This window comes from Plecotus auritus (genome assembly GCF_963455305.1).
Source record: "Plecotus auritus genome assembly, chromosome: 7".
NCBI lineage: Eukaryota > Metazoa > Chordata > Mammalia > Chiroptera > Vespertilionidae > Plecotus > Plecotus auritus.
The window spans coordinates 10700653-10721356 of record NC_137774.1 but is presented as its reverse complement, the minus strand read 5'-3'; the positions used below and the strand labels follow the sequence as shown (position 1 = coordinate 10721356).

The 20704-nt window shown below is 57.8% G+C and overlaps 3 protein-coding genes across 4 annotated transcripts; 2 read left to right on the top strand and 1 right to left on the bottom strand.

Annotated features, from left to right (window-relative positions):
• Positions 1–1524: 1524 nt before the first annotated feature.
• On the top strand, positions 1525–5895 carry SP6 (Sp6 transcription factor). Its single transcript, XM_080680203.1, has 2 exons — positions 1525–1609; positions 4661–5895. The coding sequence occupies exon 2, from the start codon at positions 4719–4721 to the stop codon at positions 5847–5849; it is 1131 nt and encodes a 376-aa protein (XP_080536329.1). The 5' UTR covers positions 1525–1609; positions 4661–4718; the 3' UTR covers positions 5850–5895.
• Positions 5896–12581: 6686 nt separating this feature from the next.
• SCRN2 (secernin 2) lies at positions 12582–16235 on the top strand. Of its 2 annotated transcripts, none has more exons than XM_080682511.1 (8): positions 12582–12691; positions 13052–13225; positions 13531–13712; positions 14418–14476; positions 14894–15109; positions 15236–15401; positions 15497–15677; positions 15912–16235. In XM_080682511.1, the coding sequence occupies exons 2-8, from the start codon at positions 13052–13054 to the stop codon at positions 16068–16070; spliced, it is 1137 nt and encodes a 378-aa protein (XP_080538637.1). In that variant the 5' UTR covers positions 12582–12691; the 3' UTR covers positions 16071–16235. The 2 variants fall into 2 exon arrangements, with proteins under 2 accessions (XP_080538637.1, XP_080538636.1); XM_080682510.1 differs by having other exon boundaries at positions 12585–12691; positions 14277–14476.
• Positions 16236–16282: 47 nt separating this feature from the next.
• Positions 16283–20688, bottom strand: LRRC46 (leucine rich repeat containing 46). The gene is made up of 8 exons (XM_080679097.1): positions 20321–20688; positions 20115–20220; positions 19214–19322; positions 18147–18193; positions 17746–17855; positions 17510–17579; positions 17058–17197; positions 16283–16762 (listed from the first exon to the last, which is right to left on the bottom strand). Exons 1-8 carry the CDS (start codon positions 20328–20330, stop codon positions 16404–16406), a joined length of 951 nt encoding a protein of 316 aa, XP_080535223.1. The 5' UTR covers positions 20331–20688; the 3' UTR covers positions 16283–16403.
• Positions 20689–20704: the final 16 nt, after the last annotated feature.

The window sequence follows — 20704 nt, the reverse complement described above, 5'->3', positions numbered from 1 at the left end:
CTTCGGTCGCGTCCCCAACGGGAATGCAGGACTGGTAAACCAACATCGCGGCTGCAGGAGCGAGAGTGAATCAGCCTGAATCCCGTCCGGCTGTGCGAACAGGACCGTCAAGACAACAAACATACAAGACACGAACCTTTAAAAAGCCGATGGCAGCGCGCTCCGGGAAAGCCAATGGGAACAACAAAAAAACACGACAATTGATCAGTTTCCCTACAAGACAAGGGTCACTTGGGGAAGTCAACGTGGCGGGTAGAGGAGACACAACCGGGAAGGCAGCATCAGACTAACGGGGTGCAGAGGCCAGCCCGGTGCGGGGATGGAGGGCGGGGGAAGAAGGGTACCGCGCTTCCCACCGGCGCTCGCTAGGTATCTCCATCCGCTCGGATCTGGAGAGAAGGCTGGGAGCTGCGAACGCCCTGAAGTTTTGCCAGAAAGCTGCATCGAGTACTAGAACGTGCATGCGTTTTTATCAAAGGAACCCTAGACCCTTCCCCAAAGTTAAGAACCTCGGGTTTCCGACACTTGGGTGAGGATCGGGAAGGAGTGGTGGCAAGGGGTCCCTCCATTCGGGCGCCTGCTCCGGCTGTGGGGCAATGTGAGGGGGGATTGAGTCGGCGCCGAGGTTGCTGCCTAAGGGGAAGATGGAGAATGAAAGGCCAGGGGCCTGGGAGATGAGTGGGGCAGGCAGAGATGGGCCAGCGGGGGGGGGGGGGGGGGGGGGTGATGGGAAAGAAGAGGAGGCGGTCACCCTAAAAAGGCGAGGGGCCGGAGAGGGAGAACTGGAACTCGAGCGAGAGCCAAGGACGGGGGAGGGAGGTGGTGGTGGAGAGAGGCGGGGGGAGGGGGTAAGGGGGAGGGGGACAGGGAAGGAGGGCAGCAGATAAAGTTCTCACGGCCTGGGGCTGGGAGTAGAGCGGAGACCTACTAGGCGCTCAGTCCTGCTTCCTTCTCTCCTCTCAGTTCCGAGGCAGCGCTCGTGGGCCGAGGGCCGTCGAGGCCAAGGGCGCCCTAAGGTGGCTCAGTATCACCCCAGGGCCCGCCCCCTCTTTCATTCCCCCCAGGGTCGGAGTGAGTCCGGCGTCCGCAGCCCTACCAAACCAGCTCCAGGGCAGCTTTCTTCCCGGTGGGGCGGGTCTTGGAACCTGGGAAACACTCCGCCCGGGCCCCCCGCCCGAGACCTGGAGGGGTGAGGAGGAGCCAGGGAGGTGGCGGGAGGCGACCTAGATAGCGATCCCGCCCCCATTCCCTTCCCGCCCCCTCCTCGCGGGCCCGGCCCAGCCGAGCCTCCCGTCCCGCCGAGCCCGCAAGGGTTAAGGCGGCCGCAGGTGAGGTGGGCGGGGCTGCGATTTCGGGGAAAAAGGAGCGCTGAGCCCGGGATGAAGGCAGAGCGCGCGGGTGAGTCACGGGCGGAGCTGGCCTCGCTCGCTCGCTCGCTAGCTGGCTCCCGCCCGCCCTCCGCCCCTCCTCCGCCGGGTTGGGTCGCGGCCCCCACTCGCCCTTGGCCGCTGCCCCTCGCCGCTGGAGAGCCTGCCAGCGCACAGGGCCCTGGAGCGCCCGTCGGTAGCACGTCAGCTAGCCGTGCCCGGAGTCCGAGCGCAGCCTCAAGGTAGGAGCCCGGGTCGGGGCGGCGAGGGGTGAGCGCTCCCGGGGTCCTCTCGGAAAGACGCGCCCGGGACGCGCCCCAGCCTCCCATGGCCTTGGGGGAGCAGACTCCGAGGGGCTTACAGCCCCAGCGGAGAGAAAACTGGGCGGACGGGAGAGACTGGAGGGACCGAGGAGACTGGAAACTGGGGAAACTGGAGCGACTGGGACAACCGGCGGACTTGAACCTTAAGGACTGGGAGTACGGAAGTCCGACCGACCACCTGAGCGCCGGGGATCCGGAGAGGCAGCGGGGGAAGAGGGGATCGGGTGTCTCTAGCCGCCTTCCCGCGTTGGGGACCGCGAAGCCGGGAGTGTGCGTCCTGCGGTCTCCCACCCCGAAACCTTGCTGGCAGGCCGTGCATCCCAGGCTTGGGCTCCCTGCCCTGGATCGGGAGGGGCCACTCTGTGCAGCCTGGGTCGTTAGCCTCCCCACCCCCTAGCCTTTGGGGCCGTTCCCAGGCGCCCAAAGCTGTTAGGGTCCCCGGCCTCACCGCTCCCGCCCAGCCCCTCCTGGGCTGCCCCGCCTGGGCCTGAGGCTCCACTCCTGCAGCTTCGCCCTGTTCCTTTCTTGTGGTGAGGCAGCAGGAGCCTGAGTAGGCGCCCCAGCCCCCCTCTTTCTCCCTCTGCCAGACTCCTGCGGCCACCTCCCTGCTCCCAGAGGCAGAAGGCAGCAGGGTCAGCTGAGCCCCACTGTGGAAAGTCCCGGCCCTAAACCAAAGCACCTCCTCTGCCAATCAGATACGAACCCCACACCTGGGTCTCCCAAGCCTTAGAGAGATGGTGAGAAGAGGGGGACCTCCAAATCACAGATGGATGGTCAAGAAAGGGGTGCAGGTCTTCAGATTCCCAATGGCTCAGGGAAAGTGGAGGTTCACAGAGATACATACAGTACATACTTTGTGTGTGTGTTTTTGTGTGTTTCAGTCCGCACCAGAGGATATTTTTCCATTGATTTTTTTTTTTTTTTTTTAGAGAGAGAATGTTAGGGAGAGGGAGAGACCGAGAGAGAAACATTGATGTGAGAGAGACACATGGATTGGTTGCCTCCCGCTTCCCCCCACTGACCAGGGCTGGGAATTGAGCCTGCAACCGAGGTACATGCCCTTGACCGGAATCAAACCTGGGACCCTTCAATCCACAGGTTGACGCTCTATCCACTTAGCCAAACTGGCTAGGGCCATACTTGTTGATTGAATGAATAAATGAATGTCTTTGTTCAAGTCACTTCTCCAAATACTGCCTCCGTTTCCTCTTTTTTAAAAATGAGAGTGTTAGTCTGAGCGGTAGTTCTCGACATTTGGCTGCACATTAGAATTATCCGTGGGGCTCCTAAAAATGATCCATGCCTCGCCTTGGCCGGAGTGGCTCAGTTGGTTGGAGCACCATCCCATACACCAGGTTTGATTCCCAGTCAGGGCCGTGCAGGAGGCAGCCGATCAATGTTTCCCTCTCTCTCTCTCTGTCTTCCTTTGAAGTTAATTTTTAAAAATGATTAAATTAGCCTCTTAGTTATTTGAAGAACTTACTAGTTATATTCTTTAAAAAATAAATAAAATTAAAAATGATCCATGCCTAGAATACGCCCCTTTATGAAAAACCTCTTTGGACAATTCTTTCTCTTAATTTCTGTGATTCTGGCTTTTCTGTTGCCCTCTGCTTTCCCCCACTCTGCCCCTGCATCCCTTAAGGAGTTTCGGTTTTTTTGTTTTTGTTTTTTTTATTATTTTTTTTCTTTTCTTTTTTAGTATTTCCCTTTTTTCTTGTTGTTTTTTAAATAGCTGCTATATATATATATATAGTTATTGATTTCAGAGCAGAAGGGATAGGGAGAGAGATAGAAACTTCAATGATGAGAGAGAATCATTGACCCGCTGCCTCCTGCTCGCCCCCTACTGGGAATGGAGCCTGCAACTGGGGCATGTGCCCTTGACTGGAATCGAACCCGGGACCCAGCAGTTCACAGGCCGATGCTCTATCCACTGAGCCAAATGGCTAGGGCAGGAGTGTCAGTTTTACCTTCGTGAGCTTGATGGTAAACTCTTCTCTTCCTGACCCGCTTCTCTGGGGAAGCCAACTCCTCCTGCCGGCTTCACATCTGGGTCCCCCCTCCACTGGAGGAGGGCATGGGTACAGCCAGAGAGCTGCCTGGCAGCAATGCGGGTCGGGACCGGGGAGGGAGCTTAACTTTCTCTGGTGGCAAGAGGGCCCCCAGAAACTGGCCCTGCGCTGAACCCCAGGGAGGTGAAGTCCTCGCCTGGAGGAAGGGTGAGGGCCAGGAGATGGAATTCGTGTTTTTTTCCCCCAAAATCCCAGAATCTGCTTTGGGCTTTGGGAAGTCAGATAACCTCAAGCTTCGAGTTTCAGAAACAGGCCACCTCCCTCTCCCCAGCTGTACCCTGAGTTAAAGTGGGAAAGCTGCGATGGGTCTAGAACAGCCGTGGGCAAACTACGGCCCGAGGGCCGGATCCAGCTGTTCTATCCGGTTCTCTTGCTCTCCCCTCCGCTCCTTTACTTTGAATTTATATTAGTTCACACAAACACTCCATCCATGCTTTAGTTCCGGCCCTCTGGTCCAGTTTAAGAACCCATTGTGGCCCTCGAGTCAAAAAGTTTGCCCACCCCTGGTAGAAGATCCTCCGCTTGGGCTGGCAGCAGGTCTGCAGGGGAAAAGGCCACTGCCCTGCGCGGGCCTGGGCAGCTGGGGTAGGAGGATCCTCCCTACCAGCCTGGGACCAGCCCAACTCCGGGATAAGCTGGGTCCTCTAGGAGAGATAACCTAGGGGAAGTAGACTTCCATCATCCTCTGCCCTTGGCCGAGACCTTCACCTCCTCAAGTCTTCCGCAGTTCTCTCATATTCTCTGAACTGATCTTGAATCCCCCAACCAGAGGTGGCGTTTCTCTTTTCACCTGGGGGCGTGGAGAGGGAGGGGCACTTCGCAGGGAGGGGACTAGGCTGGGATTGAAGGTGAGCTGGTGATTTTGCTCACTTCACCTCTTCTTTGCCTCCTTTAGGTCTCACCTGAGGTGCCCCTGACGGTCCCTGTCCCCCACCGCATCCCGCATCCCGGCAATGCTAACCGCTGTCTGCGGCTCTCTGGGCAGCCAGCACACGGACGCGCCTCACGCCTCCCCTCCGCGCCTCGACCTGCAGCCTCTCCAAACATACCAGGGCCACACGAGCCCGGAGGCGGGGGACTACCCCTCCCCGCTGCAGCCTGGAGAGCTGCAGAGCCTCCCGCTGGGCCCCGAGGTGGACTTCTCGCAGGGCTATGAGCTCCCGGGGGCCTCCTCTCGCGTAACCTGTGAGGACCTGGAAAGCGACAATCCCTTGGCCCCGGGACCCTTTTCCAAGCTCCTGCAGCCAGACATGTCACACCATTACGAATCGTGGTTCCGGCCCACTCACCCGGGCACTGAGGATGGCTCCTGGTGGGACCTTCATCCGGGGACCACCTGGATGGACCTCCCCCACACGCAGGGCGCGCTGACCTCACCTGGCCACCCGGGGGCGCTGCAGGCTGGCCTGGGGGGCTACGTTGGAGACCATCAGCTCTGTGCCCCGCCGCCTCACCCACACCCACACCACCTCCTCCCAGCCGCCGGAGGGCAGCACCTCCTGGGGCCTCCCGACGGGGCAAAGGCCTTGGAAGCGGTGGCCCCGGAGTCCCAGGGGCTGGATTCCGGTCTAGACGGGGCGACGCGGCCCAAAGGCTCCCGGCGGTCCGTGCCCCGCAGCTCAGGTCAGACCGTGTGCCGCTGCCCCAACTGCCTGGAGGCGGAGCGACTGGGGGCTCCGTGCGGGCCCGACGGGGGCAAGAAGAAGCATTTGCACAATTGCCACATCCCCGGCTGCGGCAAAGCCTACGCCAAGACGTCGCACCTGAAGGCGCACCTGCGCTGGCACAGCGGCGACCGGCCCTTCGTGTGCAACTGGCTGTTCTGCGGCAAGCGCTTCACGCGCTCCGACGAGCTGCAGCGCCACCTCCAGACCCACACGGGCACCAAGAAGTTCCCCTGTGCCGTCTGCAGCCGCGTCTTCATGCGCAGTGACCACCTGGCCAAACACATGAAAACCCACGAGGGCGCCAAGGAGGAGGCTGCAGGGGCGGCCACGGGCGAGGGCAAGGCCGGCGGCGCGGTGGAGCCCCCCGGGGGCAAAGGCAAGCGGGAGGCGGAGGGCGGCGTAGCTCCCTCCAACTGAGCTCCTCCTACCGCCTCCCCGCCGGTCTCCCCTGGGGCATCAGAAGAGAGCCCCCTGGCCTGACGTCCCTGGGGGCGGCTTGAGTGAGAGGAGAAGGTGGTTATTTATTGAGAGGAGTGAAAAGAGGTGTGGGGTCGGGGAGAGGGGACACTAGGGGTGTTTTAGTCTCTGTGGCTGGACAGGACGCGTTTGCCTGTTTGGCTGGCCGGGTGTGTGTGTGGGGGGGAGCTGCGTGTGCCCCTCTATTCTCGGTTTCCAAACTGTTTCACTCACGTCCCCCAGCTGGAGGGATGCGGAGAGGTGTCCCCACCGCGGCTGGAAGGCGGAGGGGACCCGCCGCCGGAGAAGACGTGCATCCCGGGAACATAGAGGAGTGGGGCCGCCCCTGCGCTGGGGGGACCTGTCTGGACGCGTCCTTAGCGCCTGGGAACCAGGACATAAAAGCGCCTCCGGATCCGCCCTGTGGCCTGGTCCCTTTCATCCCCTCCTAGTTCTTTCCCTGGGGTTTCCGGAGGGAGAGCTGAGATGGGGTAGGGGAGGCCGAGGGTCCCCTTCAGGGAGGGGTCTCTCTTAGCCTAGGAGGTTGTTGCTGTAAAAATAACTCCTTTGATGCGCCTCCCTGTTAACCCTTCCAGACCCAGCCTGATGGAGCCATGAAGGAAGGTGGGAGAGGGCCAGAATCGGGACAGCTTCCCAGCCCTAACTGTGGGGTGGAGGAGAGAGCTAGATAGATGTGGGGCATGGGCAAGGACGTCCCCTTCTAAGGTGAGAGAAAGCAATCTAATGGGGGAATGGAAGAAAGAAACCCCTTCCGTTTCAAGCTCGGATTCGGCCCTTAACTCTTGGTCTTGATGAAAAATAAAGTTCAGTGGTCCACATTCCCCATCCCTCAGCCCCACCCCATGTGAGCTTTCAAGGCAGCCAGAAGCCCCCGCTCTAGAATTAATGTAGTTCCTCATCCTAGGTTCCCCATCATCTGCCTTTCCCCATGGGGATGGAAGGGACAGACAGGGTTACCCCGGCTTGTTGGGGTTAGGTGGGGGTGCCCCAGCAGAGGACTTCCGGAGTGGAGGGCTCTGTCTGCCTGGCCACCTCCTGCCCCCTCCCCTTCCCCTGCCCCCTCCCCTTCCCCTGCCCCCTCCCCTTCCCCTGCCCCCTCCTGTAGGGTGTGTGTTGGGAGGCCCCGTCCCTTTCCATAGGAAGGAGTGGCTCTCCCACGGGAAGGGGGCTGCCTTCTGAGGTGATGTCTAGGAAGCTGTCCCCATTTCCTTCTTTAGATGCTAGAAATACCTTCTGGTTGTGATCTCGGAGCGGGGAAGAAGGGAGGGAGAAGTCCAGCAGAGGCAAGGGGAGGGAGCCGGTGAGGGAAGAGTGTGGAGCGAGCGGACTTTCCAAGGCTTGATGTGGAGGCTGTAAGGTTCCCCCTGACCTCCCCTCTTCCCATGCAAAGCCTTTTTTGAGGATTAGTTGTGTATTGATTTTTAAGTTATAAGCAAAGGGTATTTTATTTAATATTAGGGCATGTGTTTGTGCATATTGTGTGAGTGTGTGTGTGTGTGTGTGTGTGTTTCTCTACTGAGCCTGTGGTCTCCAGCCAGGGAGACCCTACCTTGTTCACCCCGTCCAAGGTCCTGGGTTTTAGGCCCACAGTGTCTCTTCCTCCTTCGGGGATGCTGGAGCCCAGTCCAAGGAGCTCAATGGGAAATGGGGCTGGGATCTGGGTGGGAATCTGTGTATGTGTAGAAGGGAGTGCTTACCAGGGATAGGGTGACTCTCCCAGAGGAACTCATGGGCCTGGGGTAGTTTAAGAAATAATGTTCTTTCTTTCTGTTCCCTCTTATCCTGACCTCCTGCTAACCCAGCCAGAGGTTTCCTTGCTGCGAGGGTTGAGGGCAGGAGCGAGTTGGCAGTGCCTGCAGGTTGCCTGGCCAGGAGGAGAGAGGGGGAGAAAGGGAGGGCACCGTGGGTGTGAGATGCCTTTCTCCTCCACCCATCGAAACCAGCCGCCACCTCCCTGTGCTACCAAGACAGCTTTTCCCAGTGACCATTCTAAGGGGAACTCCCGGAATGAGTGTTGGTGGCGGGGTGGGGGTGTGGGGGGGGGGAGACATGGCTATTCCCCTTGTGGAGGCCCCCAGCTCTAAGGTGTCCGGTGAGGGCCTTGGTTAAGCTTCTGTCTGCCCCTTCTAGGCAGCCCCCTAGAGGAGAAATGTAGGATTTTTTTCTTTAACTGCTGTGAACCCACTTTGTTGGGGGGGAGGGAGGAGAGGAAGAAACAGCCTGTGTTTTTTATGCCATAATAAAGTCATCAACCACATCGTTGCTTCATTTGTCTTCTATCCCCAGTTTCCTCTTTAACTCGGTGTCCCTCAGCAGTGAGGACCAGGCTGCTGCAGGGCGGGGTGGACACTTCCCTTTGATCTCGCAGCCCTGAGCAGCCTCGCCTCTCTCCCTTTGTTTGGGGCAGAGCTGAGCTGATTGAAGGGTCCGATCCTGCCCTGGAGGTGGCTGGTTCGGAACGGGGGGAGGAGCTCCCTCTGGGTTGAGAGCTCTGCTGACTGTCCCTCCCTGGTGTAACCTGTGCAGATGAGGAAGTTCTAGATATTTCCTTCCTCCTCCACATACAAGCCCCCTCTGTCCCCTCCCCTGCCAAGAACGCTGCAGGTTCCCTGCCTTCCCAGAGATAGCCAGCCTCTTGGCACCCTCACCCCACATGGGGGTGTGTGTGTCAGTCGGTCCTTCTGGCTGTGAGTGAGGTGGGGGTGACTGACAGCGATTTCTTCACCCAGGATGATCCCTATCGGGAACAAGGCGATGAAAGGCAGCCAAGATATCTGATGGGCTGCCGCCCAGCTGGAAGGCATGAGGGAAAGGCTGCTGCAACTCCCAGATAGAGACCTGCCAGTTACACAACCGGGCTGTGCACAAAGGCGCCCTCGCGGACCCATGGGGCGCCTTCGCATATGCAGAACTGCCCATCTGTGCACACTTTCCCAGGCTGCCCAGTGCCTGGTATGTAGGTGGTGCCTAATTAATGTCAAATGAGTATAAAACCTCAACTCCAGAGCCCCAAAGCCAGGAAGGTGGATGAAGGATCAGTTTTGGGCTCCAAGGGGGCAGATAGGTTATTGTTTAAAAAATATATATATATATATATTTTATTGATTTCAGAGAGGAAGGAAGAGGGAGAGGGAGAGAGAACGAAACATCAATGATGAGAAAGAATCACTGATCGGCTGCCTCCTGCACACCCCACACTGAGGATCCAGCCCTCAACCTGGGCCTGTGCCCTGAATGGGGATTGAACCATGACCTCCTAGTTCATAGGCTGACACTCAACCACTGAGCCACGCCGGCTGGGCAGATTATTGTGTTTTTTCACTTTCCCATTCTACTTTTTTTTTTTTTTTTGGCCAAAATTGTTCTTTTTTTTTTATCTAGTGGGATTTCTATTTCCCCCACTCTAACCCTAATCCAGTTTTTCCGAACCAGATCTGGTACCCATCACAGGTTTGGGTCTGGGCTCACAAAATCCACCTTGGGGGTGGGACACCAGAATGATTTGGGGGTCAGACCGGAAACCACACTGGTGTGTGTGTGGGGCGGGGGAGGCAAAAGTTTGTTTCCATCTGCTCCTGCGTTAGATGTCTGTTTTCCTGTGACCTCATGCCCACCCCACTTCTTGGGGTGCTCTTTTGTTCTCCTGGTTCTGGGGGATTTAGACCCCAGAAACCTGGCGAGTCCTCTCCTGTCCCCCCAGCGCTGTCCCCAGGGACAGAGGGCAGCTGTGGGGCCGGCTGGGCCTGTCTGGGCAGGGCCGGCTGCCCCTCCTCTCCGCACAGCTCCTCCCGCTGACCTGCATTCTTAGCGGGGGCCTTTGGTGGGGCTCTGACGCTCCCTCGGCTCGTTTGCCTTCACAGCAATGCTGCCTGGCTGGCCTGGCCCCCCTGATGGAGCCCAAGGCTGGCCACCTCTGACCCCTCAGGTCAGGAGCCCCTGGCAGGACGATCCCGGAGGAGCTGGGAGGGAGGGAAATCAGAACATCTGGACTGACCCTTTGGGCGACTTCTCGGAGCCGCCATCTCCTCTCCTAGGACGTGGGAGTAGAATTCCGAGGTGGGTGAGTGAAATCTGGAATGGAAAGTGACAGGAGCGGGCAGCCTGGGAACTGCCGCCTGGGGCTGTGCTGCAGCCGACTCCGCCTCTCCTCCTGCCTGTTCCCGCCCCCTAGCGGGAAGCCGGGGAAGTGCAGACGGTGAACCAGCTTTCTTGCTGGCCGCTTTGGTGCTCCTGTTAGCCCACGGCCCCCTTGATGTTTGTTTCTGGAATGCCCTGCAATGGCAACCTTACCACCCCTCCCTGACGCTGCACCCAAAGCAGCCTTCACCTCCACATCAGCCCAGTGAACCGGACTGCTCAGCGTCCTGTCCTAGCAGTGTAGGTTTGAAAAGAATCTCAGGAACTAAACCGTCCTGTTGTTCCCAATCAGTAGACTGACTATTCGGATCACCCATGGAGTTTTTCAAGATACCGAGATTCCCTCCCCCAAACCCCACCCAGGTATGCCCCTTGGGGCTGTATTAGAGCAGCACGTCTCAAACTTCATACCTGAAGTCTGGTGAACATGCAGCTTCTGATTCAGTAGGTCTGAGGTGGGGCCCAAGATTCTACACTTTTCACAAGCTTTCAGATGATGCTGATGCTGGCAGTCTGCTGACACTCTGAAAGCGGAGAATTTAAGTACTGTGTTGTGCAGTGGGAGTTGTGTGGCTGAAAAATAGCCACCCTGGCTGGGTAGCTCAGTTGGTTGGAGTGTCGTCCCGATACAACAAGGTTGCAGGTTCAATCCCCCATTAGGACACAAACAAAAGTCAACCAATGAATGAATGAATAAAATGGAACAACAAATCAATGTTTCTCTCTCCCCCTTCCTCTCTCTAATATCAATCAATACATAAAAATGAAAAAATTGCCCTAGCCGGTTTGGCTCAGTGGATAGAGTGTTGGCTTTACGGACTGAAGGGTCCCGGATTCGATTCCAGTCAGGGGTACATGCCCAGGTTGTGGGTTCGATCCCTAGTGGGGGGGTGTGCGGGAGGCAGCCAATCAGTGATTCCTTCTCATCACTGATGTTTCTCTCTCTCCCTCTCCCCTCCTCTCTGAAATCAATAAAAATACATTTTTTAAAAGTGAAAAAATTAACCCTCCCTCAGCCCACCTGTGGTTGAGAACCACGGAGGCCGTTGCAGGGTAAGTGACCTGCCCAAAGAGACCCCACAAAAGCAAGCTCAGATGCCAGTCTGCAGAGTTCCAGGTAATGCTCCTCCCTACTCCAGACCAGCTTCTGGGTCATTCTTCTGTTCAAGTGGCAGTCCCTTCCTGAAAGTGCAGCTTATCTCCCCGGAGACAGCATCTTCCTAGGATACCTGAAGGCATTTAGGAAACATCTCAGGTTTCAGGCCCCCAACAGCCTTATCTGCCAGGTCTCCTCCAGCCACGGCCAAGCACACCCGCCTACAGCCTGCCTCCAGGCAAAGCCTCAGCCTCTGCCTTCATTCCCACTCTAGGAGTGACCTGATATAGCAACAGCCCTGATTGTGTGGCTGATGGATGTGGGGGAAATAGATAGTCTGTAGTGTCTCCCCCATTCCTGAAGGACTTCACAGAGCAAAAAGGGGTGAGATGCATTCGCTTAAATGCTGGACATGATGGAGATCGCTTACAGAGGAAAATGACCCAGGAAGCAGAACACTTGAGACCCCGGGTTTCAGCTTCCCTGTGTGTAAAGACACCATATCTTTGGAGCAGAAATTTCCAAATTTTCTTTCAAAGCACTGGGGGGGGGGGGGGGGGCGAATCACTCTTTGGGGGGTTGGATGGGTTTTATGTATAGGTGCCCTTCAAAAAGGCATTAATTTATGTGTTCCCTTACATCTCCTGGCCTAGCCATTTTTTTTTTTTTTAAATACCTTTTGGCCCAGCCGGCATGTCTCAGTGCTTGAGTCTTGACCTGTGAACCAGGAGGTCACGGTTTGATGCCCGGGTTGCGGACTCGATCCCCGGTAGGAGGCAGCTGATCAATGATTCTCTCTCATCATTGATGTTTCTCTCTCTCTCTCCCTCTCCCTTCCTCTCTGAAATCAATAAAAATATATTTTAAAAATAAAATATACTTTTTTTCCTTCTTTTTAAAAACATTTTTTTTTTCAGAGAGAGAAAGGGAGATCAGCTGGCTCCTTCATGTCCCCCACCAGGGATGGAGCCCACAACCTGGGCATGTGCCCTGGCCAGAAATTGAATCAGTGACTTCTTGGTGCATGGGACAAAGCTCAACCAACTGAGCCACATCAGCCAGGGACTGACCATTCTTATATATCTTACTGGGGAGGTGGGTGGGGCACCAGCCTGGGGTCGTGCCTTTGGAATGCAAACCAGGGCACAAGTTCTTTATTTCCAGATGCCCCAGCAGTCCCAGCTTTCTAATAAACCAGCCCGACTTTTCTTTCCTCTCTTTTCACGTGGCTCCTTTCCACTCCCAGCTCCTGCTCCCCACGGTGACCGTATTGGCGTTGCGCGCTGATTCTCAGCCTTTTCCTGCTTGAAAGCTGCGCCCGGGGAAGGGCAGGCAGCCAAGGAAGACTAGGGAGGCCGCTCTTCTCCAAGAATGGTGCTAGCGCGCATCCTGGTGGCAGATAGAGGAACTGCAGGTGTTCGGTTCCAGCTCCGCCCCCGGGGGCAAGGCCTTCCAGGTCACCTGGGAACCTGGGTCCAACGGGCAGACCTGACCCTAAATGGAGGCACTGGCTCCCGGAACTGAGCTGGGGATCTAGCAGGGAGAGAGGGTGAGAAGCATACATTACTGGGAAGCCAGAAGGGGTGGACAGAAGAGGGGTGTGGGACACTTGGAGAGGCTCAGGGTAACAAGGGAGATGGGCCAGGACTCTCAGAAGGGCAGGGCCCTAGGAGCGCGCAGTCTGCGCTGGCCTGCTGATTCCTGAGCCTGGAGCGTGGGGAGAGAGTGGGTGCCTCCGTGTCACATTGCACATGGAGTCATGGAGTGTGCGTGGGGTGCGGGGCGTCCAGAACCCGCCTGCACTGCCTTCCCTGAGTGTCTGTTTTCACGTGTTGGGAGAGAGGCTCCTTAGCACTGATTCCAGACTAGGATAGTGGAGAGGGACACCCTCATCTCCACCTCTCCCCAGATGGCATCGTGGAGCCCTGACACCCCATGTTCCTGTGACTGCTTTGTCTCGGTGCCCCCGGCCTCGGCCATCCCAGCTGTGATCTTTGCCAAGAACTCAGACCGTCCCCAGGATGAGGTGCAGGAGGTGGTGTTTGTGCCCGCCGGCACTCATGCCCCTGGCAGCTGGCTCCAGGTGGGTTAGGCCTCGTGGGGTGCCGGGTGGTGGCAGACGCAGGCATTCTTCTAAGACCTTTCTCCTCTCTGCTCCCCACACCTGGGAGGCCTCCAGATGTGGAAGAGCATGAGCTTCACATCTGCCAGCCTGGACTTAGCCTGTTATTTAACCTCTGTCGTCCTCAGTTTCCTCATCTGTAAAGTGGGAATGCTAAGGCCTTCCTCTGAGGGCTGTGGAAGGTGACTGGCAGGGCGCCAGCACTTGGTGGGAACCTTCCCCTTTCTGAGCGGACTCTCCCTCTCCCCCCACCCCCCTGCCTGCAGTGCACCTACATTGAGGTGGAACAGGTGGCGAAGACTCATGCTGTGATCCTAAGCCGCCCTTCTTGGCTATGGGGGGCGGAGATGGGCGCCAACGAGCATGGCGTCTGCATTGGCAACGAGGCCGTGTGGACCAAGGAGCCAGTTGGGGAGGGGGAAGCCCTGCTGGGCATGGATCTACTCAGGTGCGGCCCCTGCCCTCCCTGACCCCCTCAACACACCAGAAGTCTGGGGACCGAGTACTGGCCCAGGCCTCCCCCCCTTCCTCTAAGCCTGGTCCACACAGGGCCTCTTCCTTTCTGCGCCTTGCCTTGGTGTCACCCCAGGAGGCCGCCCTGCCCCTCCTCTCCCGGCCTCAGCCCCACAATCTGGTTGGAAGCTCTCCCAGGCGGCCACCTCTGGGCCTCTCCTGGCCCAGAATCAATAGAGGCGAAATGTTTTTCAAATGAAATCTCATGGAGAGTCCGATTGATCAAACCAATGAAAGCGGAGCAGCTCTGATGGAAGAGGTGGTGGGGTCAGGGCACTTCTCTGAGGCTGTTTTGGGCCTTCGCATGGCACCCTCAGAGCCAGCCTGACGACCACTGGCATCACTGCAATGTCGGCAGGTTTTCTATGGGACTCGGGCCCGACACCAACCCTTCCTGGGCCTCTTCTGTGCCCCGGAGCTTCCGCCACCCTCACCCCCCTGTGCCCCGGAGCTTCCGCCACCCTCACCCCTCTGTGCCCTGGGCCTCTTTGTGTGCCAGGCTGGCTTTAGAACGCAGCAGCTCAGCCCAGGAGGCCGTGCATGTGATCACAGGCCTGCTGGAGCGCCACGGGCAGGGGGGCAGCTGCCGGGAGGACCCCACGCCATTCTGCTACCACAACACCTTCCTGCTGGCTGACAGAACCGAGGCCTGGGTGCTGGAGACGGCGGGGCGGCTGTGGGCCGCACAGAGGATCCAGGGTGAGGGGCCGGTGCTGGGGCCTGCCTTTGGCCAGCCTTGGGAGGGGATGGGAAAGATGGTGGCTGCAGGGAAGAGCCAATCCAGATGCAAACCTCTCGGGTGGTGGAGCCATACGGAGAGATGGAAAATGAGCCCCGTGGGGGAACATATCCTCCCCCTTCACATGGTTAAGTCCTCTTGTGCTCCAGTCTGCTGCTTCCTCCGAGAAGCCTTCCTGGACTCCCTGATGGTCCGGTTTCCCCGTTATATGCAAGCAGGTGCCTCTTCATCACACGCACCACAGATGGCAAACTGACATTTATTTCTGTGATTGTTCTCTGTCTCCCTCTTCACCATTGTGTTCTCAGCATGTAGCCAAGCGCCTGGCCCAGAATAGGTGCTCAGTAATGAAGAGCCACCCCCCTTCTCCTCCACAGAGGGCGCCCGCAACATCTCCAACCAGCTGAGCATTGGCACGGACATCTCAGCTGAACACCCGGCCCTTCGGGCCCACGCCCAGGCCCAGGGCTGGTGGGGGGGCCAGGGCACCTTCGACTTCGCCCAGGTCTTCTCCCTGGCCCAGCAGCCGGTGCGCATGGAGGCTGCCAAGGCCCGCTTCCGGGCCGGGCGCGAGCTGCTGCAGCAGCTGCAAGGTCAGAGAGTGACGGGGTGAAGGGGTGAAGGCCAGGAGGGCCACAGCGCTGCCAGCCTCTCCCCCCTCCCATAGCTTTGGGGACCCCTTCTGCCCGGGGGACCCCTCACCCTGTCCTGCTTGGCAGGGGGCATCACGGCCGAGGCGATGATGGACATCCTCAGGAACAAGGAGAGGGGCATCTGCATGGACTCCGGGGGCTTCCGCACCACGGCCAGCATGGTGTCCGTCCTGCCCCGCGACCCCGCGCAGCCCTGCGTCCACTTCCTCACGGCCACCCCAGACCCTGCCAGGTGCGAGGGCGAGGCTGGGGGCCGGCGCGGAGGGTGCTGGGCAGGGTCCACGAGGGATGTGACAGTCCCTCATCCCTCCACCTGTGCCCCAGCAGGTCAGTGTTCAAACCTTTCATCTTCGGGGCGGGGGCGGCCCAGGCCCCCCAGGTGCTGTCCCCCACTTTTGGAGCACAGGACCCTGTTCGGACCGTGCCCCGCTTCCAGACTCAGGTGGATCGCCGGCACGCTCTCTACCGCGGACACCAGGAGGCCCTGGGGCTGATGGAGAGTGAGCAGGTAACCCCCAGGAAACAGGGCCTCCTGGGGGGCCCACTCATCGCTCCCACGCCCAGCTGGGTTCTGGGCATATGAGGGGGCTTGGGAGTGGAGGGGCTCCAGGCTGGGGAGAGGGGTCTCCCCAGGAGCATGTCGGGTCCTTTGTCCTTCCTCCTGCTGCGTGAGACCAAAGACATGTCCCCCTTCATGGGAGGGAAGCCTGCGCTGGGGACTCATCGCTGCCTCTCCCGGCAGGACCAGGGGCAGCGGCTGCGCCAGAAGCAGCGGGATCTGGAGCAGGAAGGCCTGGAGGCTGTGAGGGGGCTGCTGGCCGGGGCGGGGGCCCCACCCTCCCAGGAACTGGGTGGCCTCTTCCAGGCCTTTGTGGAGAGGGAGAGCCAGGCGTACGCCTGAGCTCCGCAGCTCCTCCTGGCCTGGCGTGGGGCTCAGGGCCTGGGGGTGGGCCTGGGGGTGGGCCTGGACCCCGGGGGGCGTGGGATCAGGGCAGTTCCTTCACGCCCCTCGTTCTGAGTGGCTGGCTCAGCCTCGTCTTAATAAATATGTTTTATTTCTTCTGTGTTTTGCTGATTGCTTCCCTCGAGCCGCCCCAGTGACGTGGACACGTTCAGGGCCTGGAGACACTTTATTGGGACCGGCTCCTGCCACGGGGGGCTCTGGGAGGGGGTCTGCTCTTGTTCTTGCCCAGCCCTCCTTCCCGTGGCTTCGCTGACAGCCGAGGGCGCTACTTCACTTCTTGATTTTCCTGGTCACAGTTTTGGTTGTGCTGGGGGCCCCAGCCAAGGAGGCCTTGGGGGCTGCAGCTGCTCTGACCCCCTTCCTTGCCTGCACAGTGCTTTGGGGGCTCCTAGTAACCAGGGGGCACAGCTTCTTGGTGGCAGAGGCGGCTTGTGGCAAGGAGGCAGCCTCGGGGGGTGGCTCCTTCCCCTGCCGGGGAGCGGCAGCAGAGCGGTCCCCAGCCGTGGGCCTCCCGGGCAGCTCCGTGAGGACGGGCTGGGTCTGCAGCCTCAGCAGGTGCTCCGCCTGGGCTGCCTGCTGCCTGTGCGCCTTGTGCCTGCTCATGTCCTGCTCCAGCTCCTTGAGGAAGCCTGTGAGGGTCAGGACGGGGTGTCGGGGTGTCAGATGGAGCCCAGACTCAGCAGGAAGGCCCCCAGGCTAAGGGAGCTGGCCTCTGGCTGATCTAAGCAAACTGCCATTCCCAACAGGGAGGAGCCTGAGGCTGGGAGGGGGGTGGGGAGTCACCTGGGTGCCCAGGCTGACACCTGGCCCTGGCTGTACTGTCCTCTGGCCCAGATGCTGAGCTGGGCTTGGGGCTACTTCCCCAGAGCCCCCAGGTCAGGGGTGAGCTCTGGGGAGGCTGCAAGCCTTGGGAAGCAGTGTCACCTCGCTCTGCGCGGAACGGGCCACTCAGCTCTGGGAACTCTTCATCCGAGGCTTTGTCCTCCTCATCCGAGTTCCAGCGCTCCGACACAGGCTGTCTGTCCAGGTCCATGAGCAGGGGCAGGGCTCCTGTCACCAGCTCCCTGCAGGGCAGAAGGCAGAGGCTACGCTGGAGGGCACCCTGCGTGTGGAGCCTGGGACACGGCACACAGAGCAACAGCACCCACACCAGGTAGGATGGTGGCTCAGGAGCAGGGAGTCCCCAAATTGCTAAGGGCTGGTTTCTGTGGAGTTATGGGGGTGAAAGGGAAAAAGGGGCCGACTTGAGCTGGGGTGGGGGAGGAAAAGGGACCATGGACCAGACTCCAGATTTGCAGGCTGAGAGGGAGCCCACGCGGAGTTAGCAGAGGAGCTCAGCCATCACCCCTTTCTTCCCATCTTCGATTCCTCCTCACCTGTAGCCATCCTGGTTGGTGCAGCTGTTCCCAGTCAGGTTGAGGATGAGAAGGCTCTGGGGGAATTCATCTGCTCGAACCAAAGTGGGGGAATGAGGTTCTCATACCCACCTTCCGCTCTGCACAGCCCGACCCCCTGGAGGGTGCAGTTAATGCAGGCACAAGAAGACGGGGGCAGGGAGGAGGGAGGGCCCCGCACGGGACGTATTTCATGAGCCAGGGTGAGGGCATCCTACCCAGCTCCAGTTTTGCTATCAAGTTCTCCGAAAGGTCCAGAAACTGGAGGTATGGGAGGTCACGGAGGTTCTCCACCTGCTGGATTCGGTTTCCTGCCAGAGACAGGAAGCTGTAGGGGAAGGGAGGGGTTCAGAGAAAGCTGAATTTCAGAACAGCTGCAGGGGAGGAAGAGGGCATCAGGTGCTCGGGCCCCAGGCTAGGCAGCCGGACGGCAAGTGGGGGCACATGGCCTTTTGGGGTGAGGGAAACAGAGCGAGGCTTGCTGGGGCCTCGGCCGACAAAAAGCCAGACTTGGAGAGATCGGAACCGGTTCTTTGGGGATGTTACCAGGTTTCCTCCCTTCATCCTCGCCCTTCTTTGTTCCCCACCCCACCCCCACCTGAGCCCTGGCACTCCATACCGTAAGGAGGGGACACAGGCCAGGTTCTCAATTCGCTGGATCTTATTCTGCAGGAAGAAACCAAGGTGGGGAACCAACCTGAGGTCAGCTGGGCGAGGGACCCTTTAAAGGGACAAAACCCCATGACCATGTCGACTCTTGCAACTAAAGATCTGGCAACTGGGAACGATGACCCAGTCACTGAACTGTTTGTCACAACCTTGGGATGACTTGCTTTGTCCAGGTGGACGGTTCAGGGTGTAAATTTGGGGCTGGCTAAAATTGATTAATGTATACCCTGCTCACCCCACAACCAAAGAGTGACCTGGAAATCAGAGAAGGAAACCAAGGCGACTCAGGGAAATGGAAAAGGTCTTGGTGGGGGCTTGTACACACGAAGAGAGCAACGAACATATATTACTTTGATTTGTATGGTTTCTGTGGGGAAAGGTTCAGGGAGCTGGATATATTCAATGTGGGTGAGGCTGAAGGTCACCCCCCCACCACCACCACCACAGCCTTCAAGTTTCTGAAGGACACAGAAGAATCTTCGTGGCTCCTTCCTCTTCTTCAAAACAGAAAAAGAGCTTGAGCTATATAACTTGAGAGATTTAGGGTAGACACCAAGAAGCAGGCCAGGAGAAGTGTCTGACAAAAAAACAGATTCAAGAACACGCTCGCGATCTCTTTGGGGAGGACTGGTCTTTCCATTCAGGAAGACTGGTTCATCTGGGAACGGTTTCAATGAAGGTCTGCCTGCCTGGACACCAGGGAATGGGCTAGAGCAGTGGTCGGCAAACTCATTAGTCAACAGAGCCAAATATCAACAGTACAACGATTGAAATTTCTCTTGAGAGCCAAATTTTTTAAATTTAAACTTCTTCTAACGCCACTTCTTCAAAATAGACTCGCCCAGGCCGTGGTATTTTGTGGAAGAGCCACTCTCAAGGGGCCAAAGAGCCGCATGTGGCTCGCGAGCCGCAGTTTGCCGACCACTGGGCTAGATGACCTGGTTGGCTCCTTTCAGATTAGACAGACTTGGTCCTTAGGAAGCAAGTGGAGAGGAAGGAGCGGGGGCAAGAAGTTACCGCTTGCAGATAGAGGCTGTGAAGGTTCTGGAGGCCTTCTAGATTCTTAATAGTGGTAATTCCCTCCCGGTCCAGACGTACAGTCTGTAGTTCAGCAATAGTGTGAAACCTGGGAGAACAGTCAGTGGGGTGGTGTTAACAGAGTGACACTTCTGTGGTCTCTTAGCAGGGAAGCTGGGGGGGCGGGAAGGAAAGGTTTTTAAGGAGGAGTGGATGGCTAAGTGACATATGAGGAGGAATTAGCCAGGAAGGTGAGAGGGGGGGGGGGGTGAGGAGAAAGCATTTCAAACAGAAGGAATAGTCTGTGCTTTCTCAAACTTGTACGTGCCCGTAAATCCCCTGGGGGTCTTGTTAAAAATGCAGATTCTCATTCAGTAGGTCTGGGGTGGGGCTGAGATTTTTCATTTCTAACAAGCTCCCAGGTGATGTTAATGCGGCTGCCCCCCTCCCCTCTCCCCAGCACCAAACCACTCTAAGTAGTAAGGCACTGAGGTGTGAGAACATGGGGTCTTAGAGGAATTGCACACTTGTGGAGAGTGGCAAGAAATAAGGCTGAATGGGCAGCAGAGGTCAACTCATGCTAAGGTGTTTAGATTTTATTTTGGAAGATTATATCATGATCAGAAATTCTCCTTTGAAAGGATCACTTTGGCAACAGTCGGGGGAGCCTGGACTGGGGTCATGGGAGACTAATTAGGAGTTTGAGGTGGTGACAGCTTTATCTAAGGCAGTTGAGTGGACACGGTGGAAAAGAAATAGAATGATTTTGAAGGAGAGGAAATCAATTGGGCATTACCACTGATTGAATGTGTGGAGTAAGAGAGGGACAGAGATTAGCTAAGGGACTGGTCATTCCTGGGGATTTCAATATTCCAGCACCCTTATCTCTCCCTGCACTCACATCTTCTCTGACAGATCCTCATCCTCAGGGAAGGTCAAGTTCCGCTTAGTGATAAGGGCTTCAGTAATGCACACTTCCCCTTTCTCTGGACTCTGGGCAAGCTGAGCTGTGAAAAGATAGGTTCAATTGTTACAATCCTTTATTCTCAGAGGCCTGACCCTACTGTTATCCAACTCTTCTACCTACCATCCCATCTCCCTACTCACCTCCAGGCATGATCTAAAGGCTGCTGGCCTGGGGCGGGATTGGAACGAAGAGCAGAGTTTGGATAGGCCTGGGGGATGGTATGAAGAGAGAGAAGCTCAGAGACTTAGGGGACAAGAGAAAGGGGTTGATTCAAGGCAAATTACTGAAGTGGGGTAGAAGACAAAAGTAAACCGAAGTGGAGGGTCTGGAGTTTGCGGGTTGCGGAGGGGTTTTGCTGGCCGAAAACTCTGGGAGGGTAGTGCGTGTCCATGCAGAAGAGCGGTTCAGCCGTTTAGCGTCGTTGCTAGGAGACCGACGCCAGGTCGGGCGTGAGCGGTGGCGGAAAAGGGCGGGCTCGCAGCGCATGCGGATTATTGCTCCAGTCGGCGGATCCTCCCACTGCT

Coding starts and splice junctions, on each gene's coding strand:
- LRRC46 (XM_080679097.1), bottom strand. Junction 19,323..20,114: donor GAGGATCTGTCAGAGAAGAT/GTGAGTGCAGGG, acceptor CTGTTCTCCCAG/GTTTCACACTATTGCTGAAC. Junction 17,856..18,146: donor GCCTGTGTCCCCTCCTTACG/GTATGGAGTGCC, acceptor CTTCCCCTACAG/CTTCCTGTCTCTGGCAGGAA.
- SCRN2 (XM_080682510.1), top strand. CDS start 13,052: ATGGCATCGTGGAGCCCTGACACCCCATGTTCCTGTGACTGCTTTGTC. Junction 15,110..15,235: donor GCTGCTGCAGCAGCTGCAAG/GTCAGAGAGTGA, acceptor CCTGCTTGGCAG/GGGGCATCACGGCCGAGGCG. Junction 15,678..15,911: donor GGCTGATGGAGAGTGAGCAG/GTAACCCCCAGG, acceptor CTCTCCCGGCAG/GACCAGGGGCAGCGGCTGCG.
- SP6 (XM_080680203.1), top strand. CDS start 4,719: ATGCTAACCGCTGTCTGCGGCTCTCTGGGCAGCCAGCACACGGACGCG.